Source organism: Dipodomys spectabilis, unplaced genomic scaffold (assembly GCF_019054845.1).
Source record: "Dipodomys spectabilis isolate Male_0828 unplaced genomic scaffold, ASM1905484v1 ptg000673l, whole genome shotgun sequence".
In the NCBI taxonomy this organism is placed as follows: domain Eukaryota; kingdom Metazoa; phylum Chordata; class Mammalia; order Rodentia; family Heteromyidae; genus Dipodomys; species Dipodomys spectabilis.
In genome coordinates, this window is record NW_024871350.1 from 195,258 (window position 1) to 216,562 (window position 21,305).

Here is a 21,305-nt window from a genome sequence, read left to right on the forward strand (position 1 = left end):
ATATAAAAGTGATAGGTCCAATTTATAGCAGCTGAGTGATAGGACAAGGCATGTACAAAGGATAATTGTGTGAGTCTGTTTACTTTGCTCTCTGTATCTTCATGGCTGTGTGGGATATATCTCCAGCCTCCATGTTCTTATGATTACATAGAATGGGTGGGATTAGATCATCCGCAAGACCTCTTCTACTCTAAATTTTTATGAAGATAACCCCTCCCTATTTATAAGCATGATTCTTTCAATGGTGACAGATTGCACATTTTTTTGCACATTTTAAATGTAAATACAAAGCTACGTAAACACTTGGTTAAAAAGTCTATTCTTCAAGATTTTGACACTATCACACACTGCAGCCATTCATTCTATATAAATAGGCAAATTTATTCCAAATGCCTTTTAAAGATTCTTGATGTGCAGTCTAGTCAACAAAGTATGTTTTGTTGTGCAACCTAGTGAAGAAAACATAACTGATGTATTCAAGGATTGATGTGGCTTATAATATATTTTTCATATACTCAAAAGGCCATATGTAGCTTATGTAATATAGCACAAGTAAAAATATATGATTGTGTCCATAAAACAGAAAACATCAAAACAAACATTTACTTTTTGGTACTAAATGTAGAACAGAATTTAATGACATATGACACACAATTTGGGCTTTTAAAAAACTCTTGAAAAACTTCAGTCTTATTTGCTCTTTTACTGAAAAGTTTAAAAGAAACTTAGAATGACAACTTAAGATCAGAAGAAAAGGCAAGTTTACTTATAAAATAAAATCTGTGCTTCATGACAATACTAATAAAAATAATTTAAAATATACTTTCAAACAGCAACTTAAAAAGGCCTTAAAATTAATATCAATCATTATATAAACTGACTTTTATGAATAGTATATAACATTTTCCTAATAAGATTGTAAAAGCAGAAGAGTACATAAACCAGTACTCAAATAAAATTCTGAATTTATTAATATACATTAAATATTAACAAATCTATAATCATATCACAGATAAAGTAGAATAAAACAGCTGTTGCTGCCCCATTATTAAGTATAAAAAAACTTTCAAAATTCCCAAGATATGAATAACAACTAGAAAGAACATGAACTTGCTGGAGACATAAATTCAAGTGGTAGAGTATATGAGTAGCAACTATAAGGTCCTGATTTCAAACCCTAGTATTGCCAAAAGAAAAGAATATTTCAAATGGAAGGACTTCAGAGATTTTTTTTTTCATTTCCAGATGATTTTCAAACAAATTAAGTCCTATATTAAATTTAGGACATGATGGAGGCAGCCTCCATCAGAAAGAATGACATTGCCCCATTTGTTAGGAAATGGAAAGGCTTGGAAAAAATTATATTAAGTGAAGTAAGCCAAGCCCAAAGAAACATAGATCCCATGGTTTCCCTTATTTGCAATATCTAGTATATGTATGAGTCAAGCAGAAAAGGTCAGATAAGGTGATGTTAGGGAAATGAACCCTAAGATATATATTCAAATGTTTTTTTTTCTTTCATGCCATTGTTTCTAATGCATTTATAAGATTATTTCTTTGTTGCTTTGTATGTCTCTCCCCCACAGTATAACCCCTGCTTTTACTGTATTTGATGTCAGTATAATTTGTGGAGGGGAAGGGGAAAAACAAGTCCTTTAAATAAGGATACAGGTGGACCCGTTGCAACAATGAGAAATACAAGTTGTCATGTCGAAACAAACTTTACAACTTTGGTGGGGGGGTGAGGAGGATTGGTTGGGGGGTTGGGGGGAGGCTGGGAAGGGGAAACAAAGGAGGAGGCTACAATGCTTAATAAGAAATGTACTCATTATCTTGCCCATGTAATTGTAACCCCTCTGCACAGTATTTTCACAATAAAATATAAATAAAAATTTAAAAAAAAAGAAAAAAATACTTAAGGCCAAAAAAGTAAATTTAGGACATGAGATAAGTGAAAAACATTTAAGGTATGTTCTAAAATATAAGCTGAAAAATATGATTTGATTAGCCGTGAATAAAAACACAATAAATAATTTCAAGTATTTAATGATCTCAATAACAAACCAAGTTAGGTAAGCAGAGGAGAATTTAAGATGATTCATAGATTTTAATAATGGCTATTTAATATATACATATATATATTGTTGGCCACTGGAAGCTCATGCCTGTAATCGTAGATACTCAGGAAGATGAGATGTGAGGATCCACCAGGGCAGAAAGTTTGTGAGACTCTTACCTTCAATTAATCACCAGGAAACCAGAAGTGGAGCTATGGCTCAAAGTGGTAGAGGACTAGCCACTAGCCTTGAGAGAAAGACCTCAGGGACCCTGCCCAGGGCCCCTGAGTTCAAGCTCCATGACTGACTACATATATATATATATATATATAATATATCATACATATATGATATATATATATATCTATATCAATTATGCTAACCCAGGTATGATTAGAAAAGCCTGTTTTACTGGATAAAAATGACTTCTATCAGTTTATCAGTATATAGCTTCAACAATCCTGGCCTGTTTCTATTACAATTGCAGTATCAAATTATTGAGCTAGAAGTCTTTTAAACACAAGACCTCTGCTTGTTTGTTCTGTTTTCTTGTGGTGCTGGAGAAGGCAGGGGTCTGCACCTGCTACGAAAGCACTCTATCACTGAGCTACATCCCCCCTCCTTTGACATTTTTTATGTTGATAATAGAGCCTAAACTCAGGGCCTAGACATGGTCTTTTAGCTTTTTTCCCCAAAGTTAGTGCTCTATCAGTTGAGCCACAGCTCCACTTCAGGCATTTTGGTAGTTAATTGGGGATAGGAGTTTCACTGTCTTTTCTGCTCAGGGTGTCTTTTAATCATGATCCTCAGGTCTCAGCCTCCTGAGTAGCTAGCATTACAGGCATGTACCATCACCTAGAACTAATATTTTGAACTTTGTTTCACTACTCACCATCCAAAGTCCCTTTCTTTACCCTCTCCTGTAAATCATCTGAAATAGTTATCACTATTTTACATTCAGATTGACATGTTCTAGCTTCCACCCATAACAGAATATGTGGTATTAATTTTTCTGTGTCTGACTTGTCACTTAGTTAAATGTTTTCCACTTCCATCCATTTTGTTGCAAATAATATTTTTCTTTTTTATGGCTGAATATCATTCCATTGTATTACACATAGCCTAATCCATCCAATGTCTGTTTTTTTTTATTTTTTGTGAACATACTGTACAGAGGGGTTACAATTACATGGGCAAGATAATGAGTAAGCATTGCAGTCTCCTCCTTTGTTTACCCTTCACATCCCTTCCCAGCCTCCCCCTACCCCCCCAACCAATCCTCCCCCACCCCCCCAGCACCAAAGTTGTAAAGTTCGTTTTCGACATGACAACTTGTACTTCTCATTGTTGCAACGGGTATCCTTAAACGACTTGTTTTTCCCCATCTCCTCCACAAATTATACCGACATCAAATATAGTGAAAGCAGGGGTTATACTGTGGGGGAGGGACATACAAAGCAACAAAGAAATAATCTTATAAATGTGTTAGAAACAAATGCATGAAAGAAAAAAAACATTTGAATGTATATCTTAGGGTTCATTTCCCTAACATCACCTTATCTGACCTTTTCTGCTTGACTCATACCTATACTAGATATTGCAAATAAGGGAAACCATGGGACCTATGTTTCTTTGGGCTTGGCTTACTTCACTTAATATAATTTTTTCCAAGCCTTTCCATTTCCTAACAAATGGGGCAATGTCATTCTTTCGGATGGAGGCATAGAATTCAATTGTGTATATATACCACATTTTCATGATCCATTCATCTACTGAGGGGCATCTGGGTTGGTTCCATATCTTAGCTATGGTAAATAATGCTGCAATAAACATAGTTGTGCTGGTAACTTTAGTGTGGTCTTGTTTGTAAACATTTGGGTAAATGCCCAAAAGTGGGATTGTTGGGTCATAGGGGGGCTCTATATGAAGTCTTTTGAGGAACCCATCCAATGTCTGTTGATGGATATTTAAGTTGATTCCTTAGGTAAGGGAGTAGAAAATAATTCTTCCAACAGGAAGAATGGTGGCTTGTGATTTCGTCATGCTACTCTCAATTTTTAATTTAAGTGAAGGTACTTGATTCCACTTAGTTGGCAATAGTGATTACATTTCCCTCGCTTAAACTATGGGACTGAAGTCCAAATGTATTTGTCTAATAATCTTAAGAAATTATTTATGGAAAAAAACACAACAAAATCTGCTTAAAAAGTTTCCAAAATATACAAAATGTACACATTATTCAGAATTTATTCATACTAAATATTATGGATTTTTTATTTCTATCCATGATTAAATGGATGGCCATTTAGAGCTGAACATCACAGCATTAATATAGGAAATCCAGAAGGTGAGATTCAGCATTTCTGGTTTATTGTATGACCTGGGAAGTGGTCAAATTATATTTCTAAATTATTCTGTAAGGAAACTATGTGCAAATTTAAAATTATATTGCATTCTGCTCATGAAGTACTTTATTGAAAAGGTTCAGGAGACCAGATAAAGCCCTTATAAGAGATTTAGAAACAGTCTTAAAGATAACAATTAAGCAATATTTTAAACTAAGTAGTTTGTCTGAAATTAGGGAACACCAAAAAAGAAAAAATAAATGGCTTTAGAATAGGGTTGAGTATATAACATAAACACCTGGTATATCTACTTCTTTCTGACTTGAAATAGAAAAGAATATGGAAGGGAAAAGGTCATTTAGTTTTCTGGGTAATTATTACATAAGCTCTGTTTAAGAAGACATTAAGAACAGAATTCTTTGCATCTACTATTTGTAATATCAATGACTATAAATAAAATGAAACCCCCTTGTACAACTAGTTGATGTCAACAAAAAAAAAATAAATGACTAGTCAAGTACTTGTGGCTCATGTCTATAATCCTAGCTACTCAGGAGGCTCAGCTCTAAGAATCACAGTTCAAAGCCAGCCTGGGCAGGAAAATCCATGAGATTCTTATCTCTAGTTAACCACCAAAAAGAAGCCAGAAGTGCTGCTGTGCTCATGTGGTAGAGCACCAGCCTTGGGCACAAAAGCTCAGAGACAGCATTCAGACTCTGAGTTCAAGCCCCAGGACCAGCGTGCGCGTGCGCATGTGTGTGTGTGTGCGCACATACACACACATACACACAATCAAATAATGAAACAGCAGGAAAATACACCTTAAAGACATCTAATGTTCAAGTTACAAATTTCCCCAGAATGTGTATGAGTAGGCTTAAAACACATGAAAAGGAAGCCAAACATTAAGTAATAAAAAAATCACATGAATGATAAGGATGTCAGTTGATATTTCATATCTACTTTATGTCTTATATATACATCAAATTAACTCTATTATAATATTAACTAGGACTCTTAAAATAATATGATATTACAAGAATGAATGCATTAAAGATTTCTAAATGATCATGAACTTCTTTTTCTATGGTACAAGACAAAAAACAAATAATGAATTCAAACATCTCAGTTAGTTATCTTGGTGTAAACATTATTATTGAGTCTGAAAAAAAAAACAAAGCCATTCCATTTGGCTACACTGACATGTTATTGATAAAGTGATTAAGCTATAGTAAAGATCACAGACATAATTTTATCATGGTAGAAACAAGTGAGAAAAATGGAGACCTTAACAACTTTACAAGAAGAAAAAAGAATTGGCCACTCTGCTTAAAATACTCTTATATATCACCTCTATGTCTTATTAGTTATAAAGTAAAATTACTAAACATCAAATGGAAAAAAAATCAATAATGACAAAAAGAAAATTTACAGGGTGGGACAAAATATATGAATAGGAGAAAATATTTACAAACCATATATCTAACAAGGGATTGATACCCAGAATATTCAAAGACCTCCAAAACTCCATAGCAAAAAATCCAATTAAGTAATAATATGAAAATCATCTGAATACAAAATTTTCCCAAAAAAAGGAATAAAAATGGACAAGTAGGAGTTGGAGGCATGGCTCTGCTGGCAGAGCACCAAGCCAATGTATGAAATTGTCAGATACCAAGTTCAAGTCCTGGTCCTGGACTTAAAAAAACAGGAAAATGGACAAGCATATGAAAAATATTCAACATGACAAGCCAACAGGGAATTGCAAATCAAAACAATAATGCTGTATCATCTCACCTGTTGAAATATTATTTAGAAACACAAAAATGACAATTGCTGATAAGAATGGGGAGGAAAAAGAACTCTTAAACTGTAGGTAGGACTGTAAATCAGTACAGCCTAAGAAAACAGTATGAAGATTTGTGAAAAATAATTAAATAAAACTATTACATGATCCAGAAATCCTCTTCCTCGATAAATAACCAAAGGAAATGAAATTAGTATGTTAAAAGAGATATCTGCATGACCTTGTTTATTGCAGCATTATTCACCATAGCCAAGAGAAGGAAACTAAGTGTCATTGAATTGATGAATAGATTTTCTTAAGTGTGGGACATAGACACACCGGAACATATTTGACATAAAAAAGAATGAACTCTGGACATTTTCAACAACATGGATGGGAATGGGAATCATTACATTTAGTGAAATAAGTCAGGAATAGAAATTTCGAGTAATGTATAATCTGATTCATAGGTGAAATCTAAAAACAACTTCAAGTAATACTAGCAGAGAGTAAAATAATTTGCAAAGGTTTGGAAGAATAGGGTTAAAGAAAGGATGAAGAAAGGATGGGATTAGATAATGGTGGCTCATGCCTGTAATCTAACTACCTAGGAGGCTGACATGTGAAGACTGTCATTCTAAGCCAGCCTGAGAGACAATTTCTAGAGACTTATCTCCTATTAAGCAGCAAAAAGACTGATAGCAGAACTATGGTTCAAGTGGTAGATCACCCACCTTAAGTGAAAAAGAGGGACCAGTCTAGGAAACTGGCTCAGTGGTAGAGTCCTTGCCTTGCATGCATGAGGGCCTGAGTTCGATCCTTAGTACCACATGAACAGAAAAAGCTGGAAGTAGTACTGTGGTTGAAGAAAATTAGCCTTGAGTGCAAAAGCTCAGAGACAATGCCCAGGCCCAGAGTTCAAGCCTTAAAATCAATCAAACAAACAAACAAACAAAAAATGGTGGGGGAATTCAAAAGAGCTTGTGTGTTCCTTCTGCCATTTGAAGACACTCAGAAAGAGCTATCTAGAAAGAATGGGCCTTCATTAGAAGGTCTGAACTCAGAATTTGCTGGCACCATAATCTTGGACTTCCCAGACTCCAAAATTATAGAAAGAAAATCTTATTAGTCCACCTATTTTGTTATTGCAGCCTTAAGAAACTTACAGAAAATAAAAAGCAATTGAAGGCTGGAAAAGAGGCTCAGTGGTAGAGTGCTTGCCTTGCATGCATAAGGCCCTGGGTTCAATTTCTCAGCACCACAAAAGCAGAAAAAGCCAGAAGTGGTGCTGTGACTCAAGTGGTAGGGTGCTAGCCTTGAACAGAAGAGCTGAGGGACAGTGTCCAGGCCCAGAGTTCAGGCTCCACAACCAGCAAAAAAAAAAAAAAAAAAAAGCAATTGAAGAGTTAAGAGAACACACTGCTGGGTGCTGGTGGCTCATACCTATAATCCTAACTACTCAGGAGTCTGAGATTTGAGGATCACAATTCAAAACCAGCCTGGGCAAGAAAGTCCATGAGATTCTTATCTCCAATTAGTTATCAAAAAGCTTGAAGTAGAACTGTGACTCAAGTGGCAGAGTGCCTAGAGCAAAGAAGGTCAGGGACAGAGCCCAGGTCAGGTTTTAAAGCCCCAGGATCAGCATAAAGACAGGTAGGGAGGAGAAGCAAAAAAGAAGAAAATACACTTTGTGGAAATAATTTTTCAATAAATTTAAGGAAGGTTATAAAAAGAATTGGAATGTGATAGAAATGCCTTTGTTGTAGAACCAAAAAATGATGTCTGGGAAGATTTAGTTACCCACAGAAATCTGAGGCAAGAGGAAGGCATGAAATAAATTACTGTATGGCCATATGCTGTATGGCTAAGTACTGTGAAAAAAAATTTAAACTTGTTAAAATTCTATAAATAATCTTACAACCCTAACAGTGGCCCCATCTACTCACACCCCAAACACAAAATATAAATAATCTAACTCCACAGTGCTTACAGGTGCCTTTCATGCATGTCATCGTTGAAGAACATAACTCAATGACCCGGACAGCAGAAGTTCCTGCTTCCTCTGCTGGTGGTACTGTCAGAATGGAAATCTAAAAAGACAAATAAAATACCAAACATAACTGTTAGGTTTTATTTTATCATTATTCTGTTGTTTACTAACTTCAAAACATTCTTTGATATTTGAAAAAAATTTGGCTAATAAGCATTTAATTTTAGAATAAGCATTTTATTTTATTTTATTGTTTGTTGTGCGGCTTGAACTCAGGGCCTGGCCCTGAAACTTGTAACATGCCCTGGATGTGTGCTGATATTCAATTTCTGCATTATTTGTTTCTTGTATCACATACGTAGTTTACATATTTCCATCAACAATAAATAAATATAACAGAATCTTTACTTACTGTTTTCAATGGTGCAATGGTAACATTATTTCTGAAATATACATACTTTGGTGTTTGACATCAACTATATTAATTCAATTTTGATTATTCATAATGACTACAAATGGGTGATATAGAGTACTGAATCCGAAGACATAAGAATATGCAAAAGTGAACTGAAATTTTTTTTATAACGAAGAATTTCATACTAACAATCAGAACCAAAATGTAAAATTATTAAATACGATTCATTGATACTCAGAATGCTGCCTTGGGCACTACTGACTGTTTTATGATTTTTAAAATATTTTAAGTGACGATCAGAAACATTTGACCATCATCATCAAAGGCTTCTCTGTAGAACTGAAGTTGAAATATTAATCCTCAATCTATTCTTCAATTTGAGGAAATTACATCTTCTTACACCAGAAATGGTTACTGAAAGGAAAGCCACAATATGTACTTTTTCCTGGAAGTGCCATGGTTAGATTTTGAAAAGAAATGTCACACTGATAGTCCACAGAAGAAACATCTACAACAAATTCAAAATACTGAAATTATTTTGGTAACTATGACTATACTATTGATACATATTTGGGGGCTCATGGTATCTCAAAAACTGGGTTTTTGATGTTTCTCTTAGCTCCCTCTTTTCTGGTCATGACAGAAAATGTATTTTAGAAAAAACAAGAAGTTACTTTAGACATTAAGCAAAATTAAATGAATACAATTAAACACATGATCATAATTAGCAAAGAACCTTTAAGGAACATATAAGAACTTCTTTTGATTACTGGAAATATTGTACTTTATTTAATAACCTCCTACCAGAGTAGCTCTCTTACCTGAACTGAAAAATTAACTGTCTGATGTCTCATGAAGACAATAAAAGCCATTAAAGGAACATTCCTTCTGTCATTTAATACCACATTCATAAAATTTATCTAGACTTCACCTATTTTTTTCTTTTCCCTAAATTTCATTGTTCTATGCTTTAAAATGAGAAAAAAAAGAAGAGGAAAATTTCCTATAGGAAACAAGGAAAGACTTAACAAATACATATTTTAGACTGATTACTCTGATGACTTTGTGGAGGACAGGTCGTAAAGATGAGCGTACGTGACTGGGAGAAGGCAGATATAATAACAGAGGTAACTGGAACTATGATAATAAGGAGTATAGAGGAAAAATAGACTGAAACAACTTTTGGTAAGTACATTGAGGGGAACTGAAGACAGATTAAATGTTAGAAAAAAAGAAAATGAAAATGCTATTTTAGAAGTATATTGAGCCGGTACCAACAGTTCATACCTCTAATCTTAACTACATAGGAGATTGAGATATGAGGATCATAGTTCAAAGTCAGCCCAGGCAGAAAAGTCTGTGAGACTCTTATGTCCAATTAACCAGCAAACAAACAAACAAAAAACAGAAGTGGAACTGTGGCTCAAGTGTTAAGACTGCAGCCTTGAGCAAAAAAGCTAAGGTGCTGAAAAAGCACTCAGACCCTGAATTCAAATCGCAGGATTGGTGTGTATGTGTGTGTGTGTGTGTGCTGAAAAAGCGTGTGTGTGTGTGTGTGTGTGTGTGTGTGTGTGTGTGTGTGTGTGCTGAAAAAGCTCTCAGACCCTGAATTCAAATGGCAGGACTGGTGTGTGTGTGTGTGTGTGTGTGTGTGTGTGTGTGTGTGTGTGTGCTAAAAAAGCTCTCAAACCCTGAATTCAAATCACAGGACTGGTGTGTGTGTGTGCGTGTGTGTGTGTGTGTGTGTGTGTGTGTGTGTGTGTGCTGAAAAAGCTCTCAGACCCTGAATTCAAATAGCAGGACTATGTGTGTGTGTGTGTGTGTGTGTGTGTGTGTGTGTGTGTGTGTGTGTGTGCTGAAAAAGCTCTCAGACCCTGAATTCAAATAGCAGGACTATGTGTGTGTGTGTGTGTGTGTGTGTGTGTGTGTGTGCTGAAAAAGCTCTCAGACCCTGAATTCAAATCGCAGGACTGGTGTGTGTGTGTGTGTGTGTGTGCTGAAACAGCTCTCAGGCAGACCCTGAATTCAATAGCAGGACTGGTGTGTGTGTGTGTGTGTGTGTGTGTGTGTGTGTGTGTGTGTGTGTGTGTGTGTGTGTGTGTGTGTGTGTGTGTGTGTGTGTGTGTGCGCGCGCGCTGAAAAAGGTCTCAGACCCTGAATTCAAATAGCAGGACTGGTGTGTGTGTGTGTGTGTGTGTGTGTGTGTGTGTGTGCTGAAAAAGCTCTCAGACAGACCCTGAATTCAAATAGTAGGACTGGTGTGTGTGTGTGTGTGTGTGTGTGTGTGTGTGTGTGTGTGTGTGTGTCTGTGTGTGTGTTCCTGGATTCAAATCACAGGACTGGTGTGTGTGTGTGTGTGTGTGTGTGTGTCTGTGTCTGTGTCTGTGTGTCTTTGTGTGTCTGTGTGTTTTCCTGGGAAAAAACAGCACTGTATGGGGAACAGTTTGGGAAAGATGCTGAATTCAGCTTTATATCCATACCCTTTGATGGATGTCCAGCAAGAAGTCTGCCATATGGTGCAGACACTTCTGGGAGAAGTGTAACTGATGGTTCCCAACATTTATGAAGAGTTGAAATCACAAGAATACATGCAATCATCTAGTGAGCGTACACAGAGCAGGACAAACAGTGAGTTCTAAGAAGCCCCAATATTTAAGGGCAAGACAAAGCAAACAAAGCCCACAACTAAATCACAGAGGACTATCCAAGTCACAAGGCACTCAGAAGAACAGTGTTAGAGCAGCTGGGGAAGTACACAGTTCTTAGAGAAAGGGAATAATCACATAGTCAAAGTTCTAGTAGACAAGAGAAAAAAATGTATCTGCTGACTCACTATGATGAAGGAGAGTAGAAGGAAAGGAAGAGGAATGGAAAAGGTGAGGACTGAAGAAGACAGGAATAGAGAGAAGAGGGAAAGGAAAGGATGAGAACAGTGGCAGAAAGAAGGGAAGGAGGGAGAGAGGCACCTGTGGACAGGTATGGACAGGGAAGAACCATCTCATCCATTACTGAGGCTGATATACATGTGGTATACCTGTGGTGAAGGGGCTGAAAGTCTAGATTGCCCTTGTGCATGGTGAATGGCTTCACTTTACTCAGTAAATCATGAGATAGAAAGGGCTGAAGTGAGAAGGGTAGGTAAAATAGTGAAGGCTAGCATTCATCCCTGAGCATTATCAGAGGCCAGTGATTCAGCTAAACTGGGTTGGTCTCCGGAGTTTGAGGCAGGGCCAGTCTGTTTGTGTAGTTTTCTAGAGCAGCCATTAATGACATAGCATCCATTCATGACAGAGGTGCAGATTATAGCCTAAAGCAGAGCGATTTTCCTCACTGGGTGTGGTAGAAGACCAGGACAATATGGGGATTGAAGATGCTGGAGCAAAAGCCGATTAGAAGATTCATAATGGGGTCAGAAGATTCATAATGAGGTCGAGGGCAGAAGAAGATAGAACAGAAGGAAGATGATAAACAGAGCAAACTTGTAAGGGCTTGAGTACTCTTAGGTTGATTAATATGCTAGGCAGTAGTAAAAGAATGAAAAGAGCTGGAAAGATCCAAGCAGATGAATAGTTTTACAAATCCATCACATTTGACCAGTATATATGCTTCTATTCTCCAGAGGTGACTTTACTTTTAAATTTAAAGAATAGAACCCAGAAGATGGGAACTCCAAATCCACAAATACTCGTATACTTACCCTGTCATTTCAACATTCATCACCCTCCATATGAGAGGAATGCTTGTGCCTGTCCTGTCAATTTCATCCTCCCTGACTGCCTATCATGTGTCCATTACTTTTCCATCAATAATCTTCCTCTTCTCCTCAGTACCTTCATCTTCTCTACTGGCTCCATTCCTTCTGCTGAATTATAAACTAATCTTGTAAAGTACTCTTCACTTTTTTCAAGAACCAATTCCTTTCTCTTACTCTAGATATTAGCTTCTTCAGAGTTTCTTTCTTTCATCTTTCTTTCCTTTTTGTTCCTTCCTTCCTTCCTTCCTTCCTTCCTTCCTTCCTTCCTTCCTTCCTTCCTTCCTTATTTATTTATTTAATTTTGGTACCAGTCCTGGGGCTTGAACTCAAGGTCTGGGAGTTGCCCCTGAACTTCTGCGCTTAAGTCTCTACCACTTGAGTCACAGCTCCACTTTCAACTTTTTTTGGGTGGCTAACTGGAGTCTCATGAACGTTCCTGCCTACCCTGGCTTTGAGCCACAATCCTTAGATCTCGGCACCCTGATTAGCTAGGATTTTAGGAGTGAGCCACTGACAACCAGCTCAGAATTTTTTGTATTTGCTCTCTTTACTTTTCTGCCTCTGTCACTTTTTGGTAATCTTAACCTTTGCCCACTCACAGTGTCTGTCTATGGTTTCGATAAGTTTAGATAAGTCAATCAGCAATGACAGTGACACAACTGCTCTATCATTTTCTTAAGCTGCCTCTAGTTACATTTGTCACACTAAACTATACTTGATACCTATCTGTCTGTAACTGTGTAGTCTAGATTACAAACTATTTCATGGTAGAGACACCATCACAGTGACACAGGGAGTAAAAGACACTTGTTTGCTGAATGATCCAATAAAGTGGTATCCATTCTTACATGTGTAAGTCATAACTGATGTCTCTTTTTATATATTTTCCATTAATCAACAATAAAAATTGAACCAATAAATAACTTTATTCATTCACATTTTCGTTTTAGGTAATAGGTCTTCTCCAACCTAAGGAATTTTAGGAATCTATTTTGAGTAGAAGCATATATATCTGGCAGCCACTTATACTGAATAAGCTGGCTTTAATCACTGTAAAATATAGTCAGAAGGAGAAGTCTTAGATAAAGGCCCTGGAATTTTAGTGATCACACTGAGAAAACGTAAGAAGTAGAGACATGGTTGGGTTGGGAAGGTGGCTCAGTGGTAGAGTGCTTGCCTTACATGCATGAGACCCTGGGTTCGATTCCTCAGCACCACATAAGCAAAAAGAAAAAAGCCAGAGTGGCGCTGTGGCTCAAGTGTTAGAGTGCTAGCCTTGAGCTGAAGAGCTGAGGGACAGCGCCCAGGCCCAGAGTTCAGGCCCCATGACCAACCCCCCCCCCCCCCCCAAAGAAAAGAAGTAGAGACATGGTTCTATGAATTTGGGGTAAAGAAGGAAGTAGACACTAAAATGAGCAATGGTAATGAGGAAATAGTATAACTGAGTATAAATGAATTCATAGTATGCCTAAAGGTAGGCTTTCTGTAATTGCTACAGTGTTACCTACTGTAAAGCCTTTTTCTTTAAGCTTTTAAATATGTAATCTTGTCATATGCTGGTGGCTCATGCTTGTAATCCTTGCTACTCAGGAGGCTGAGATCTGAGGATCATGGTTCAAGGCCAGCCTGGGCAGGAATGTTCCCTGTGAGACTCTTATCTCCAATTAACCACCAGAAAACCAGAAATGGTACTGTGGCTCAAAGTGGTAGATTGCTAGCCTTGAGTGAAAGAGCACAGGGACAGCACCCAGGCCCTGAGACCATGCCCCATGACAGATAAAGCAAAAAGAAACAAGGAAAAAAAAAACACATATCTCTAAGGATTCTTTTGTTTCCATTCCATAATGATATAACTAATTTCATAGGATTTAACAGTTTCATTCTTCAAGTTAAACATTTGGGTTCTTCCCACAAAAATGCTAACCATGTAAGGAAACAAATGCTAATTATCTTGAGGGTAGGAATCAGCCATGTGTATCAAAACATCATTCCTTTTATAACACACACATTTATTTTTAGAAAATAGAAGACTGAATTTACCTGTTGATCTGAATCTGTTTTTAGGACAGATCTATCTGTGATCAAAACAGCCCTGGAGATCTGCCTGTGAGAAACAAGAGAGTGAAGCTTCATGTATAGTTATATAACCACCAAAAGGTATGTTTCAAAGACTGAAGTTAGGATAAAAGTGTCACCTCCCCAAACCATGTTAAGTTCTGCTTTAACCTCATAAAAGAAGGATGCATGACCTGGAGACAAATTCCAGCTGAAGCAAAGGAGTTGGAATTATGCTTGGCTGCCCCCAAATCAGACCCTATAAGAGAAGATTAGCAAGATACTGAATGTACCTTTGCATGTAACTTGAAGAACAGAATCATAGCAGAAATGGTAATATAATCACATGGGCCTGACTTTTTCCTTCCCTTGGCTAGTGAGAAGGAAATATCTTACCTATATTGCACCCGGCAGCATGTGTTCTCAGAAAAATAACTGTCTTCCACAATGAAATGCTTAGAGATTATTCTCTGTCCAAACTGGTCTATGATTGCTTTACATCTAAAAGATAGGCATATAAAAAAGTTCATATGATTGAGTAAATGAGTATATTCTGCTACTGATTTTGAATTAAAACCCTATATGAAGACTAAAAAATTGCCTACTACGATGCCACATTTTTTAACACAAAACTGATATTGAGTTATGGCATATTCTTGTTGCTACTCTGACACCATTTAAATGATAAAAAACTTAAATACTAACTTAAATATTAACTGACTGCCTTTGACAAATAACTGTAAAGTTGGGACAAATATTATATAATGTAATTATAAGCTTTACTCAAATTTAGGAAAATGTAAGCTTTTCTTTTGTTTATACAATAGTTTTATTCCCCCCCCCCACCAAAGTTTTAAGAAAACAGGGAGAAAAAAGTTGACTAGATATCTTGTTATACCATTCACAGCTGTAAAAACCACTAAAGGATTTTTATTTCTGTTAAGTGTTGCTTTCTGTTTTGTTCAAGAATAGCTATCTGCTCGTGCGTTTGATAATGTTTTAAACGGAAAAAAAAGGGATTGAGCTTCTTTTAATATCTGTTTTCACTTTACTTCAAAGGATGATCACAGAAAGATTTCTTTCAAGTGATGTTTCCAAATAAGGAAAACACTTATGCATGGACATTATCAGGTCTCTGTCATCTGATATGTGTTGGGACAATGAATCATATAGAACCCTCCATTGACCTTCTTTCAATGTGTCTAGATAAAAGGATGAAAATTAGAATCCATCTCCTTGCAGTGCCACAAGTTATAAATGTACTTTATAGGGCTCATTATCCAAACTAATGGACTAAGGGCAACATCCTTGAAATGGACTTACCAGCACTGACAAAGCCAGTATGCAATATTTTAGGAACTATATGCAAATGACTGTGTGTTTGCTCTATCTTTTTATTATGAAAATAGGAATTTACTTTGTCACAGCTTCTTCTTTAGGGACTAGAAATATTTTATTAGAAAGATACATATAGGTTGCTTCTCATAAAATGTGAACAAATGATTTCAAACTTATATCTATTTATAAATTATGTTAGTATAAGTTAGAATGTGCTCAATGGCTATAAAATGAGGCAAATATGTGATATTTTCTGGGCATAAAAACATTAAATATGAAATTACTAACACTCAAAACAAATTTGTATTTCCTAAAGGCAGATTATGCTTTAAAAAAATAAAAGGTATAACACAGGCATCAGGATAGACTAAAATGTCTACTCAAATAATATATACATAATATATATTTTAAGTAATGAAGTACATTCCTTGTGTTATAATAATATTTAATGATTTTCACATCTCATTTCCACTTCTTTTCTCTCTTCTACTTTTGTCTATATTCTTTTTATCCCACCTCATTAAACTAGAGCTCTTGCCTTACAAAATACTTCTCTAAATTGATATGCAGTATTAGCAATTCTCCAAAATAAGTATTTAAAAACTGAAAAGATAAATTTGTAACTTGTCTTCTTTTTTTGAAATGCTCATAAGCAATTTGAGAAACAAAGTAATTTAGACAAGAGAGAAATCTGTTGATCTGTCATTTCACATAGATTTCTATTTGTCAAGCCTTTTTCTTAACCTTAATTCAGACGCAATAGAAATTCAAGAGTGTAGAATGTGATCAGAAAAAATATGTAGTGTAAAGTGTTTTCTAGCTTGATAGATATTTTAGTCATGTGGTTTGTTTAATTCAGTTACTGAGCACTGAAGATTGGACACTCACTAGAAATTTCACATCAAAAGAAAAACACTGGAAAATATTAAGCTCTGGTAAATAATAACCACACTGGAGTATTTAGGGATAATTCTGCTGATCTCTGAAGTTCATTGTACAAAGTATAAAAACATCAATTAATGGAGTAGAAGGCTATTTGTAAACATGTGACTAAATAAAAATATTTAAATGTTAATTGCAGAACCGGAGTGGTTGACATACAACCATTCACTGTGAATTCAATATTTTCTTTTTTTGTATATATTTTTTATTGTAAAAATGTTGTACAGAGGGGTTATGGTTACATGAGTAAGGTAATGAGTACATTTCTTATTGAGCATTGTTACCTTTTTCCCTTACCATCTCTTCTTTCCCCACCTCCTCAACTCCTCCCTCCACCCCCACCAAAGTTGTAAAGTTCGTTTTCAACATAGTAAAATTCAACTTTCATCAGCATAAAAATATTCATCATAAAATGTTGAAATAATAGTGACAGGAGTTGTTATAGTATTAGCTCTAAGCCTGACTATGAGTTAGCAAAGTGATCCCATTTAAATCAGCCATATAATGAAACTTGGCTTTCAGTCTTGTGGAGACCTCTTGCTTAGTAGGCTTCCAAATACTAACAGATCCTATGGTGACAGCTACATCTTTGGTGACAAGAAGAGGTTATGGTGTTAGAAAGAACTAACAGAGCTGGGCACCAGTACCTTACAATCTGTAGCATGCACTATTCAGGTGGCTGAGATCTAGAGAATCCCAGTTTGAGGCTAGTCCAGACAGAAACATTTCCTAGTCTCTATCCCCAAAATAGCCAGTAAAAAGCTAAGCTGGAGGCAAGAGTCAAGTGGTAGAGTGCTAACTTAACAAGTGTGAGAAATCTCAGTACCACCTGAAAAAATAAAGAAAAAGAAAGGAAAAGGCAGGCAGGCAGGCAGGCAGGCAGGCAGGCAGGCAGGCAGGCAGGCAGGCAGGCAGGCAGGCAAGCAGGCAGGCCGGGAGGAAGGAAGGAAGGAAGGAAGGAAGGAAGGAAGGAAGGAAGGAAGGAAGGAAGGAAGGAAGGAAGGAAGGAAGGAAGGAGAAAGGAAGGAAGGAAGAAAGGAAGGAAGGAAGGAAGGAAGGAAGGAAGGAAGGAAGGAAGGAAGGAAGGAAGGAAGGAAGGAAGGAAGGAAGAAGGAAGGAAGGAAGGAAGGATTCATTTGAAAAAGTATTGGGATGTGGAGTTAGGGAGCTCACTGATGCAAGGACAAGGTATTACTAAATGTGCCTTTTTATGCTGAAGCTTTCCATGAAACAAGAATTCTCAAAGGAGGAGGAGGAGAAGGAAGCAAATCAGAATCACACCTGGGGGACTGTTTCACATTTTAAGTACCCCTGGAGATTCTGATAAGCTCCCAAATCCCAGGAATCATAGCCAAGTGAACCACTGGTTCTGTTGCTTCTTTACTATATGCTAATTAGAGAAAAGTAAACAACTACTCATGCAGAGAAAAATACCAATTTCTGCAGACATTAAGGTAAAGGTCAAGTAGGCCCAGCCTCAGTGTGGTAGAGGATAAAATGACTCACATACTTGTTTCATTCTTACTGTGAAATACTGAGACTCTAGGCCTGGTGAAGCTGTGAAAACCAAGTTTATTTAAGTATGTGCTAAGATTATTTTCCCTAAGATGCTTGCCTTACTGTCATATATTCACCCTAATTGGGAAAGCAATAAAGAAAGGAATATTGATTCCAACCTAGTCTTAATCATAATATTACAATGATTAATAAAAAAATGGATAGCATTTAAGCTCTAGAAAACAACCAAATAAAACAGTACTGCCAGAGTCATTAAAATACCCTTCTGCCAACCACTCCAACAAAATCCTGAGGATGCCAGTAAGGATGAACAGCTTTAGGCTTTAATTGAGGGCCTTGCTGAGACTCATAAATAGTAAATTGAGGAGTAACATAATAGGAGTTTCCAGTTACAGGAACACAATGACCAAGCTGATCATAAGAATCACTGAAGCCAGACAGAACATTTCTAGGGCTATGCATTCTCAATCAACAAATCACGAGAGTTACTCCATCCGTCCATTCTTGATTATACCATACGAGATCATAAATAGCAACATGACAATAAAGGAGAAAATACTCAGCAAGATACAAATCTAGTATCTGGAATTTGTCCCAGAATAGAAAAATCACATTACTAATGAGTATCTAATCCCTTTGATCTGCAGAATTAAAATACCAACTAATTATGCAGTGTAGAAAGGAGACATCACAAGTATAACAATTAAGGGGGGAAATATTAAGGACATGGGAAGATTCTCAATTGCTAAAACAAGTAAAAACATTCTGCTTAGGAGCTCTTCAAATGCATTAGATCAAATGCCACCTCATTCACGAAACTGGTGCACAGTGCTTCATACTCATTTTTCTGGGAGAAAAATCTGATGTATAGGTTTTAAACTATTTTAGAGACAAGACGATTCCAAATCTATAGGTTTCTTTTGACCTTTTACAAGCTATCTACATTGTTACTGAGTACAATGATATATGTGTCCATCATGTAATGTCTAACCTAGTCAAATTAACACATTTGATCACCATCCGTAGTTGTTAGTATTTGTGTGGAGAGATGTAAAAATGCTAAAAACCTAGTTTTTGCTAATTTCAAGTAAACAATTAAGTACTGTTAATTACAGTTTTTAAAACTAGTATGCCTCATCTTCCTCCCTCCCTTGAGTTTCCTCTGCCAGCTAAATGGCATAAGCAGCAGTTTGAGTTTTCCAACCTCAAAGCTCTTTCTACATCTAATCTGCTACCAAATTTTTATCCTGCCTTACAAATATTTCTTGTTTTGTTATAGTCTTCTAAGAAGACAATGGGTAGGCCTATATAATCCTAGCTATTAAGGCAGCTGAGATATTAGGATCATAGTTTGAAGTCAGCCTGGGCAGGAAAGTCTGTGAGACTCTTAATCTCGAATTAACGACCAAAAAGCCAGAAGTGGAGCTGTGGGTCAAGTCACCACAAGCATTGAGAAAAAAGAGCTCAGGACAGCATCTAGGCCCTGAATTCAAGCCCCAGGACTGGTGCGCACACACGGCGCGCGTGTACACACACACACACACACACACACACACACACACACACACGACAAAGGATTGCTAGCACATTAGTAGCTGACTTTGTTCAACATATGGGACCACAAATGTGATAAGGAAAAAAAAGTGTCTTTCCTTAAAGGAGCTTTAAATACAATGAAGACTAAGTCATAGGCAATTTTTTTTAATGTAAAGGTATACAGAAGGCTTACAGTTACAAAAGTCAGGTAATGAGTACATTTCTTTTTGAACAAGCTAACAGCAAGGTCCAGTCATGAAAAGATTGAGGATACAGTAGTACCAGGTACTGAGAGGAGGCATCAGACTCAGCCTAGAATGGCAGGAAAAAGTAGTAATGAATGCTCCTGGAAGGAAGAGACACATTTGCTGATTCTAGAAAATCTAATATGGCTAGGCAATCAAAACAACCACCTTGGATGTATAAGAGTGACATTTACAGAGAAATAGAGGGAAATTAGAGAACAGGTACAGAGAAATTCAGTATTGTCTGACACTAAAATACAAAGAATAGAGGGAAGAGAAATGAGCCTACAGAAGCCTGCAGAGTGAAATCACAGTCTTGCATATGATATAAAAAGGTGTTAGATTTCATTTGGAGGCGAAAAAAAGCCCCAATGCTCTTTAAATAGGAAAAAAGAGCAAGGTCTGCAGATTGAACAGATCTCAATAGAGAATTATTTTGGTAACTTGTTTTGTTAACTTGTATTATTTTGTTAACTTTTTTTTGTGAAGTTCCCAAGTAGATTGAAAGATCCATAAGGTCGGAAATCCTGGCTGATTGTCTTGTTCTTGATGTATCCCCAGTGCCTAGCACATGGAAACCAACTTAACATTTGTATGGCTGGGAAAATGGATGGATGGTGGAAGTATTCTGTGAATGTGGACAGCACGAAGACAGGAATAAAGTGATGTATTTTTTCTAAGAAGAATTTCTTCTCATTACAGTGCTTCTTCCAAATCATTGCCAAAATCACTCATTTTAAGGCCCAAATCTAAACAACACTGAGATTCTACCTCACTCCAGTAAGAATGGCCACTACCAAGAAAAGAACAAATGTGGCCAGGATTCAGCCAAAAAGGAATTCTATTATACAGTTGATGGGAATGTAAGATGGTTCAATCTCTTGGAAAGCAGTATGGACGTTTGCAAAAAACAAACAAACACATAAAACGACCCTATGATCCAGCAATTTTACTCATGGGTTTTCATCAAATATAACACAAACACGGTTACAATAAAGCCACCAGCAACCATGTGCACTGTGGCACTATTCACCATAGCCAAAATATAGAATCAGCTCAGATGCCCCTCAATATATGAATAGATCAAGAAAATGTGGTGTATATACAACAGTGGGATTTTACTCATCTGATAGAATGATATTGTATCATTTGTGAGGAAATTGAAAGACTTGGAAAAAATTATATTAAGTGAAGTAATCCAGACCCAGAGCAACAAAGGTTACATGGTTTTCCTCATTTGTGGTAGACAGGATATATCTGTAAATCAATACGTAAACATGTTGGGTAGTATGCAAGTGGTTACAAATGAATTAACTGAAGTATA

At 36.6% G+C, this 21,305-nt stretch overlaps 1 protein-coding gene across 1 annotated transcript in view; it reads right to left on the minus strand.

Annotated features, from left to right (window-relative positions):
• The window catches only part of Chm (CHM Rab escort protein), a 184,463-nt gene that overhangs the window by 19,569 nt on the left and 143,589 nt on the right, over positions 1-21,305 (minus strand). Inside the window, exons 10-12 of the mRNA XM_042672181.1 lie at positions 14,799-14,903; positions 14,388-14,451; positions 8,179-8,278 (exon numbers count right to left, since the gene is read on the minus strand). Coding sequence (XP_042528115.1) covers positions 8,179-8,278; positions 14,388-14,451; positions 14,799-14,903 — 269 coding nt within the window. The remainder of the gene's footprint in view (positions 1-8,178; positions 8,279-14,387; positions 14,452-14,798; positions 14,904-21,305) is intronic.